General features: G+C 35.8%; 1 protein-coding gene across 1 annotated transcript in view; it reads left to right on the top strand.

Annotated features, from left to right (window-relative positions):
* Positions 1–10699, top strand: part of LOC115219450 — a 124954-nt gene extending 114255 nt beyond the window's left edge. Inside the window, exons 22-25 of the mRNA XM_036509407.1 lie at positions 2872–2945; positions 5113–5137; positions 7469–7565; positions 10585–10699. Of these exons, the coding sequence (XP_036365300.1) occupies positions 2872–2945; positions 5113–5137; positions 7469–7565; positions 10585–10588 (200 nt within the window). The 3' untranslated portion in view covers positions 10589–10699. The remainder of the gene's footprint in view (positions 1–2871; positions 2946–5112; positions 5138–7468; positions 7566–10584) is intronic.
* Positions 10700–11445: the final 746 nt, after the last annotated feature.

Genomic DNA, 11445 nt, shown 5'->3' on the forward strand with positions numbered 1-11445 from the left:
GAATCATGGAGTTCTTTAACATCTCTGCTTCGAAGTGGTGTCATCAGAGAAGTCGATCCATAGACTTTTCGCAAGAGACCATAAAACTTTATGTTGTTGGAATCTGACGCCGCTTGTATCTCATCAGCCTTCTTACTCCACCACGTATCCCTCATTTGAGAGAGCCTCTGCCTCACATGTAATTTCACATCTTTGAGTTCCCCATGCAACACACTCTCTCCTGTGGCTTTGCTGACAAACAGCGTGACAAAGTACATCTTTTATCAGTCAATAAATCATCTATATGCTCATCATTTTCTTTAAACTAATCTTGATGCGCTCTTTGCATCAATCCCAGAACTTTCCTGCCTATATCATAAACTGGCTTTTAAAGGGTCGGCCAATCCTCACCAATATCTGCTACATTCATTTCCTCTCGTAAAGTTCTCTTCACACTATTACGCCTAAGACTAGTAGCATTCAGTCTTTTAGACAGAGTAATACCTGCAGCACGGATTTTACCTTTTGTGATTAATTTCACTTTTGCACGTACCAGACTGTGGTCAGTCCAACACTCAGCCCTACGAAGAATACGAACACACTGCACATTCGTCTGTCATGCACCCTAACAAGGATGTAATCCAGAATATGCTATTCTTTAGATGCAGGTTGCATCCATGTAGTCATAAACTTATTCTTTTGTTGAAACATGGTATTGGTAACACACTGACGCAGATCCTCGCACATCTGCAGCTGAAGCATACCATTACTATAACACTTTCCCACCCCATGCTTTCCAGTTACAGTCTATGTATTAAAATCCCTACCCACTCTAGCATTAAAGTCACCCAGTACAATGACTTTGTCTGCTCGAAGGATATTTTTTATAATGCCCTTCAAAGCATGGCAAAAAGAAACTTTTTGTCATCAATAGAGCAGATAGTTGGAGCATACACACTCACCAAGGTCACATAATTTCCTTTAATCAAAGGAATTCTCAGACGCTCGTTAATCCCGACTGAGAATTCTTCCAACTTGTCCACAAGAGTAGTCTTAGCAGCAAATGCTACGCCAGCCTCTCCTCTAAATATTTCATCTCTCCCTTTCCAAAAGAATGTATATTTTCCACAAGATTCAGTAAGATGACCATCTCCAACTAATCTCGTCTCAGATTAAACAATGATGTCAAGATCATAGCATCGAAGCTCCTTCACAACAAGAGCAGTCTTTCGTTAAGGACATTCTGAGGACTCGCGGTCAAGCAGTGTCCATACATTACAACAGCCAATATTCAATATTTTATTTGGTTCTATCACAGTAGCACGATGACGGCCGGGTTCAGACTGTGATTCCCTGGAGTCCCTGCCGGGCCAGACTCTTTCATTTGAAATGGTTCCAGAGTCCTTACTGCCATTTATTTTTATACTGTTTAGGTACATCATTGATTGTTTGCTTTTTAACGCTACAGCCAGCCATTCGGTTGACATTCATAGCACTATCAACAATCATCAATTAGTTAATTAATTAATCAATCAATCAGTCAATTTTGTTATTGGGCAATGCTTGTGCAAGAAGATTTTTTTTAAGTGAGGGAAGGCAGTGCACCGAGTCAATCCCACTCACTAAACAACAGCAGCCATAATCCGAAAAGAAGTCAACATCATTGGTAACCACTAAGCTGCAGGTTTTATGTCGGAGTTATCCCAGTTACCTGAGTTGCTTTCTCCTAGAAGGATGCCCTAACAAAGGCTAGGGGTCCTTCACTCCCAATGGTTTAACCACGCGATTGGGTATTCAGTCCGATTATTTCTACGTCCCCGCGCAAGATACAGCCATACGCTGGATAAACTAGATAAAAAAATCTACAATATATAAAAATATTGATATACAATATATACATAAAATATACGATATGGAATACATAAGATTGACATACAACATATACAATTTAAAAACACAATATAAAATATGTACACACACACATGCTGAAATACAATATGCACAACACACACACACACACACACACACACACACACACACACACACACACACACACAGAGTCTAAAATGCAATATTTACAATACACACATGCAAACACTCCACAAACACACGAATTTGAATGGCCGTTGACTACGTTGTAGTTCCTCTGCCTTTTGACGGGTCTTATTTTTTGTCTCGCAGGGTGTTCATCAAGCACACATGTCACCAAGCATGCCTGGTGGCATTGCTAGTTTAGTCGCCGACGACCAGACCATGGAACAAGTTGTACTGGAATACATGGTACCAGTAGCACTCAAGCGCAACCTTACCTGGCCTGTATATATATATATATATATATATATATGTGTGTGTGTGTGGAGACACAATGGCCCAGTGTTTAGGGCAGCGGTTTCGATTCGCAGATCGGGCATTGTGAGTGTTTATTGAGCGAAAACACCTATGGCTCCACGAGGCTCCGGCAGCGGGTGGTGGCGATCCCTGCTGTACTCTTTCGCTACCTTCTCTCACTCTTTCTTCTGTTGGCCTGCATGCCTAGCCAGCGGGATGGCATCATTTGAAGGCTGAAACAATGCGAGGCGCATTGTGACCAGCGATGTGTAGCAACATCTGATAGCCTGGTCGGTCACGGTGGTGTATATATATATATATATATGTGTGTGTGTATATATATATATGTGTATATATATATATATATATATATATATATATATATATATATATATATATATATATATATATATATATATAACTTACTTGGAAATGGATGCGTGGCGTTCGATCATTTATATGAAAAATATATGCATATAACCATACATATACGTACATTTGTTTTTACACATTATATATTATGTCTATGTAATTACTATTGATAATTATATTATCTTATTTCAGATGATCATTCTCGCATAATTCTGCATCCAGATGAGATATCATATTCAGATTACATTAATGCATCCTATTTAAACGTAAGTATTACAAAGAATATATTTAGAGTACACTTCAATGTAATTTATATGCAGTTTAGATCGTTAAACATTATATTCCATACGTTTATCTTTATCTTATATATTAATATTATAAAATACACATAGCATATTATTATAAGACTTTTAAAAGGTTCGTGCAATACGTCTAACATATGTGTGAAATACATATACGTTATCTCTACATTACATACACTATATGCAACATGTTTCTTTAGATTTTTATACGGCATGACAGCATATAAGATGTACCATACGTATAGTGTACATGCAACATATAACGTATATATGTCCTAAAACATTTTTGTGTCATATTTGTATACATGACCCATCTTTGGAATATATGGACATATATAATATATGCTTGCAATATATTATATATTATTTACCTATATTCTAATTCATTAAGCAAAATACACACATATGAGCAAGTATTATGTAATATAAGCCAACGAGAGTACACCCACGTAGTTCTTTGAAATAAAATCCAAACATCTTAAAAATGAAAATGGATACTGTGGTCCTAGATGTCTTTCAAATATCAAGATGTGTTCATAGGTCAGAACAATCAAGTCAGAGCTGGAGTTAAACAACGTTTGCCACGTCATTTTGCAACATATCTGTAGAAAGCGTAGTGTATCTTGTGTAGGAAATATTTCATCAGCTCTTTAGTTTGCTTTTAGCCTTCATGGCCAAATCCACGCTGATACATCACTCTATATGTATGTGTTCTGAATGTATGCACAAACATACATGCATACATACACACATACATGCATGCATACATACATAAATACATGCATAAACACATACATACATACGTGCACACATGCAAACATAACACATACATACATAAATACATACATACATACATACATACATACATACATACATACATACATACATACACACGCAAGCATATGCGTGTGACTTGCTGTAATAGAAATATTTTGATAATTGGCGTCTTAGATATAAAATATTTGTATCTATATTCTGTATGTACTACATAAAATTGAAGTGGAGCTTCTAAGTGGCTGCTCGACCTGACCTTCTAGCAATAGTAGCCAAACACCCTTGTAAACTCACTTATCAAGTAAAAGAAGAAGAAAAGGGTGCAGTGGATAGTGCAGTTTCATATATCCTTAAAACAGGATACTCATCTCTAACACGACCTTCATAACAAACTTTGTTGATCAAAGTTAACCAGGGGTTAAACAACAACAACAACAACAACATCAACAACAAAAATAACATTGTCATGTATGTAGTTGATGCATGTACCACATCTTCGGTAACAACGATAGAAACGTTAGGGTCTCACATATGTAATATAATGTGTAATATGCAATATACACATTATATAACGTGATACAAAATCACATTCGTAATATAAAAATCTTCAATTATATGAGTTTATTCTTGTAATTAGTCGACAAAGGTTTCATCTTGGCCGGATTTAACATTTAGTAAGAGCTCCTGCCTGAAAATTTCTTTGATAATCTCTATTCTTCGTATTTTTTCTCTGGTAGTAAATTGACATTTGAATGTGGAAGATTCAATTTTGTAACTTTTAAACAAAATATTAGCATCTCATGGTTTTACTCAGGTAAATTCAATATTTCTATCGTTCACTCCGGCTGATGAATATTCCAAGAAATTTTCTATGATTAACTGGTTTAAAGAAACATGACATGTGTCTTGGTAATAAGAACAAATCACGGTAAACTACAGTCGTAAGTCGCGAGCAGATATTAATACCCCCTTGGTCCTTCCACTTTTGACCAAGCGGAAACTCCAGAATTTAACTGAGGCGAGAGAGAGGAGAGAGAGAGAGAGACGCAGAGAGGAAGAGGTAAGAAGCGAAAGAGATAGAGAGAGAGAGAAAGAGAGAGAGAGAGAGGGAGAGAGAGAGAGAGAAAATGGGGCTGCATCAGAACACGGCTGGTACTAATTACATCTAAGTAAAGTAGACTAACATGAAACGAAGTGAATTGCTCAAGAGTACATCGCGACGCCTAATTGTCTATGTATATTAGGTATTTGTATTTAATATGTAGAAACTGCTTGGAAGTATTTTCACTTTAGCTATTTTGTTGACGCTATATGTTCTTTCTGTCACTTGTTTGCTTAATCTGTTTCTCTGTTACAGAATCGGAAGTACATAATAACTCAAGGTAAGTGGGTTCAGACTGAACATAGCAATCTATCACGAACTTATGTTATTTTAATAATTTTATTATCTGTTATATATATTTTCTTTGCTGATGTAAAATAACAATAGCTTTCTCAGATTATAAATAATATATTTATTTATAAGTGGTGATTGTTATTTCTCAATTTCACAATACAGCATATTTTGGGAACTTTTATGTGGTCACTCGATATGCTATCAACAGAAGAGTGCAATGGACAATGTAGTACCTACTATACAAAAAGGACAGGATGGTGACAGCTTGATCGTTTTTGACCACAGTTAAACTCAATTAGGTTTACTTAGGACTATACAATAATAGCAACATGCCAAGCTCACGAAGGGGCCTTACAATGCTGCAGAACAAACAGTTAGAAATATCACATAAATCTTCTTCAAGTCACACTCGTCAGAAAAAGATTGGTCACGTAAGTTAATTTAATGCAGTCCCAGAAAATAGGTGGAATGGTCACGGCTTAAATGATCTTGAAAGTAGGCCTGCTCAATTAAGGCTAACCACGGGCTAAATAATAACAGTAGCGTTATGCTTTTGTAACTTATTGATTATGATAATTAAAGTACCTGACTATAGAGGTTTGTGTAGTGGTTTGATTCTGACACAATCAGGTCAGGTGAGGGGACATGCTGCAATCACCATTTGTCGGTATATTCCCGAGTTCTCCCGGGCGACCCGTCAAACAGAGTTCCAGTCAGTCTTCATCTCCACGAGACACCGCCTTATCTTCCGTGATCATGTGGCATATGGTCGACCAATACAAATTGTCAACCTATCTGGGTCCTCAATGAAGAAAACATTGTAACAAGATCTAACTCGGGAAATCGAGCAACATGGCCAAACAATCTGAGCTGGCACTCCCAAATTAAATGAGTAACAAGATGCATCCTAGTTTCTGAGTAGAGTCGTTGGTTAGTCATAGTTTAAAAATTCTGGTCTATATTTCATTCAAAATTGGTGAAATTATACGTTCCCCACTGCCCCAAGCACTCTCCTCTATCCACAGCATCTGATGTTATTTCTTTTTGGTATCTAATCCATGATTTTTTAAGGCCATTTCAAACTGCTAAGAGTGATGCACTTAGTGCTTAACTGTTTCGGTGCCATTTTCCCGAGCAGGAAACAGAATTTCACGGAAGAACGCTGTTCTTTCGTTTTAGCCATCACAAAAATCGATGAAACAATGGAAAACAAAGATGCACCACGTGGCAATACGATATCTGTACAGAACGCCAGTGGCAGACTGATGTTTGAGGGTCGCACAAAGTAGCTTCTAGTGTCAGAAGCCTGAACTACAACTAGCTTGTCCCACAGAGAACATTTCCGGTTACTTTTGTACACTCCCTTGTATACATATTTACCGAGCGTCAAGCTAATAGGTTACTTTTGCACGTCCTGTTCGTTAATTTTATTCGTTTACTTGAATGATAATTTATTTGAATTGACTATATATATATATACATGTGTGTGTTTGTGTGTGTGTGCGTATGTGTGCGTGTGAGAGAGAGAAACTGATAAACTAATCATTTTACCATAAAAAATTGCAGTATATTTTGATTAAAACAGCAGCAACTTTTAGTTCGCCTGCATTTATTATCAGCTTCTGTTACACATTCCCACTCCATTAGCTGTTTTAGCTTTCTTTTCCAGCGTAAGAGGCTTGTCAATAAATTATCTTTTCAACTTCTACACTTCGGAACTTGAAATTGTAAAGATAACTAACCTAAACCACCTTAAACCCGTTTTCGGGGGAAAAAAAAAGGTCCATAGTGAACATGACGTAAGTTAAATTAGTTTAAACATACAAAAACTAACTTCCTACCAATTCTATTTAGTGAAAATAGTGGTCAACGTACAAACAAACTTAGCTTTTTATAAGTACAATGATATAATGAGTGCACAAACAAAAGAAAGTAGGTCCCAGTATATTTGTTTAAAGTTTTTATGAGCACTCCGATTTGATATGGTGAATTCCTAGTACACCCATGAAATTTTAAGCAATGTAAAACTAAGTGACAGTTTTATTAAATGTGTGTGTATATGTGTATGTGTGTGTGCGCATGCGCGTTTGTGCATGTGTGTGCATATGTATGCATATATGTATGTATATGTGTGTGTGTATGTAGTTATATATGTATGCGTCTGTCTGTCTAGCTATGTATCTATCTATCTATTGAAAAGTTTAGTGTTTCCGGTCGTGAGACAATTATTTATCGTATACTAATAAATCTTATCCAAGTTGTAGATCCGCCTGATGAATTGGTTGATCTCATAGATTTTATGTTTCTCTTTTTACAGGGCCTCTAAAAGAAACCATTGTAGATTTTTGGAGAATGATATGGCAACAAGAATGTACAACGATTATCATGTTTCAGAATATGAAGAAAAAGGAAAGGTGACGAAGATAAATTAAGCATCAGCATCATTTCAGGATCAGTTATTCTGATACGATGCAAATTGTTCTTGGTGTAGTAAACAGTATGTCTAGCACTGGTGATTTTGTTGCTGGACCCCTTGTCAGCTCTCACTCTGCAGACACGAAGTCAAAGATTTTCTGTCCTTCTCCTTCCGATTCTTTCCTCTCTCTGATATTCTCTACTTAAAACTACATTATGCAGTGTTTCATTCCTCTTTCAAAATGGTAAGGAGATTTTGTTGCTGTTCCTAGTAGTACGGGGGACTATGTGACAAAGATTGTCTTGTTTGCTACTGAATTGCCTGTATCAACTTTGATAAACAATATCAGATTAGAGGTCGCCACACGAACATATAGATGTGACCCATTGGTCAACTTGATCCGCGTTGTTATTGATGTTGTTTAGGTCCAGACCAGTCGCGACTGAGGGCACTTATGATTCCAGCCACATCATTCCAACCATAAACATTCTGTCTTCAGTTTTAGATAAAATATATCTAAGACTATATTACTCTAAACACGTTTTCTTCTTTTATGGGGATGTAATTTGAGGAAGATGCAATCGCTATTTCTAGGATGTAGAAATGCTGTGTAAATGCTCCTCTGAACAATTACTCATTCCTTCTAATTTAGTTGTTGGCGTTCCTCCTGATTTTTACTGTAGCTATGTTTTCAGCGAAGTAGCTATTAGTGATCAAAGTTGTTGTTGCTGTAGTTTTTGATGTTGTTGTTGTTTAACCCTTGGTGAGGACCGACGAAGTACGTTTATGTTCCAAATGCGTTCCAGATGTGACTGTTGTTGAATTAGATGATAAAACAGTTAGCATCCGCTGCTATTGATGATGATGATGATGATGATAGTTAGCCATAGTCATCTGAGAATGCTTAGATTTATGAGTAAAACGTGAAACTATAAAACGCTTATTGTTTTGACTTGTAAACCCGATACGGTGCATTTAATTTCACCTATACCACAGTGGTGCTATTTATGACTGAAGACTTTTTCACTTCAGAGTTAATCACATGCTACTGTTTTGTGAAAACTTTATAATACTCTTGTAACTACGTCACCTTAGGTCAATGCTGATCGAGAAGACCAATGAGCAAAGCTGTTATAACCGTGTCCATTATATCGTTTTTAAAAGATATCTATCTTGGACTATTTTTCTAATGTATCCGTTGTATATTTAAAAGAGTATGTATGATTGGAGAGATTTCGCTGTTATTTTTAGCAAATCAAACGATCAGTAAAGGCTCCCTTATTGGTTTGGTTTAAGATTCTGTTTTTTTTTCTTGCTCAAAACTAGTTCCTTGTTTGGGTGTGCCGTTTTATGACTTAGAGCTCATAGTGTTATCATTATTAGACTTGTTTTGAGAATATAAATTGGCGATACTTCTTATTTCTTCTTCTGTTTGTTGAATACGAAGGGATGCTGAAAAGTTTATGGCTTTGGGTAAAAGAAAATACAAGCGGTTCAACATATTCTCCTCTCATATTGATACACTTATTGTAGCATTCTTCAGTTTTTCTAATTCCTCTTTCGCGATACCCTTAAAGCGGGGAAATTCTTAGCACCTCCTCATATGTTGCTGTTGGAATTGCTTTGGATCTTATATTTTGCGTTTCAGTAAATGTTAGACTGACAGTTCCATACACCTGAAAATAGTGCTAGATATTTGTTATAAGGTATCAATTTTTTTATGACTGTAATGCCAAACCTTTTTTATTGGGCTTCTCAAAATTTTAATTTCTTTAATCTTCCTGTTATTGGCGTGTCACTTACATGCATTTTGTTATAAAAATTTTATGAACTAATTATTTTTTGGAAAATCTCTTAGCACACAAAGCCATAAATAATATCACGTAAATACTTTTGGATAGAAAAAGTCGAAAGTTACCCGTGGGCCTCGAACCTACATATCTTGTAGACATGACAGGCATTCTACAGAAGATGCGGGTTCGAGCTCTACAGCTAGCTTTCGAATTTTTTTTTATCCAATAGGATTTTGCAACCCAATATTTACGAGCTTGAAGGTTTTCAAAAAGAAGAAAAGAAAAAAAATCTAGTTCACGTTGTCTCGAAAGTTTATAAAATTCTTACGACGTCAACAACATACAATTCTCGTGGGTAAGAATTAAATTTCAAAAATGGATTGATAAATTCGAAGGATTTCTATGGTAGGATGAATGTTATGTCTACAGAATAAGTAGGTTGCCATCTAACAGGCAGTATTTGCCTTTTTCTACCCCAAAGGGTTTTTAACCCAATATTTATATGCTATTATAATTTTATGTGTGTCCTTCCAGATATTCCAAAAGAATATGCACTTTTGTATTTTAGTTCTATGTAAATGCTTACAAATAAGAACTTTTGCAATATGATGTAGGGAATACTTTTTCTCCCACTTCATTTCATGTTGCCATTACTGATATGAGTGTCATAGGTCGCCTTTATTGCCCCAATTCATGTTAGTGAACAAGTGGTTAATGTTGGTCATTACATTGCCTGTTGAAAAATAAAGAAGTATTTTGTAACTTTACTTTTCCCTGTATAGGACTGACAAAATGTGAATGAAGCTAAGAAGTTTCAACTATTTCATAGAAAAATAACTATGGACTCAGCTAAAATATAGTAGATATATCAGAGTGTTAATTGAAGTTCCACTGAGTTCAACGTTGACTGCCATCATTCAAGAGTTGATGAAATAAAGTAGCATTCAACTCTAGGGTCAATATAATATTTCTGTAAAAGAATCTAGATGTGAATAAAAAGTTATAACATAACTTGTAAAATGTAACATTTTATACTATTTTATTATCTAGCTTCTATTTAGTAGTAGTATATTTTATACCTTGTACACGTAAGATTTTCTAGTATTATCTGACTCCTTAATGTAGTACTATTATCTTCGTGTACTGGCTGGGTCTCAGATATGGGTGCTGTAATTGAGATTTATCAGTGTATAATAACTAAAACATAGATTTACTTGATTGTAGATAAAAAATATTCAGTACTGGCCAAATGTCACAGAAACAGTGGAGTATGGTTTAATGAAAATTAAAACCATTAGTATAGCTACAAACGCAGTCTACGAAAAGAGGAAATTCCACATCTTCAAGGTAATGTGCTAACCTAATAAATTCGATTTCACTTAGCAGAAAATATTATATGGGAAAACCTCGCGTAAATAAGCAAGACATCTACGTAGTAGTGGATGTGTGCGTGTGTGCGTATGGGGGTGGATGGATGAGAGTATGTATGTATGTGTGTGTGTGTGTGTGTATGTGCGCGCGTGAGAGAGAGAGAGAGAGCTAGTGAAGGAAATAAAAGGAGAGTGTAACGTCTGTTGTGGTGTTTATCACCAAGTATCATCACCAGTTGTAACGTATTAGAATAAGAAATAGTAAACAATAGCACGACTGACGAAAACGATTAGACCGTAGTCTCAGGTTCAGGACTGAAGCTACTCCCTGTGATATTTTCCAAGCTCAATTTCTGCCCCAACAAAAATTTCAAAATCACCATTTCAAGACAACAAAATAAATTTGAATACGAAGTTTTACATTTCACAGCCAAAAAATTGTAGTTTTTATAATGTAATTATTTATAGCCATATGAACTGGGCCAGTAAAAGTTAACAGCCTTGACTTTGGATGGTGTACCACCGATCGATATGTAGAATGAATGGGATAGAAATAAATTCATTCCAGATGAATCAAGTGGAATGAGTGTCTGGTCTCTACCCACTACGATCCTCCCAGGAATAGTGGAGGGAGGAGATGGATATATACATGTACATACATACATACATACATATATATATATATATATACATACATACATACATACATACATAT

The sequence above is a fragment of the Octopus sinensis genome, linkage group LG14, assembly GCF_006345805.1.
Source record: "Octopus sinensis linkage group LG14, ASM634580v1, whole genome shotgun sequence".
NCBI lineage: Eukaryota > Metazoa > Mollusca > Cephalopoda > Octopoda > Octopodidae > Octopus > Octopus sinensis.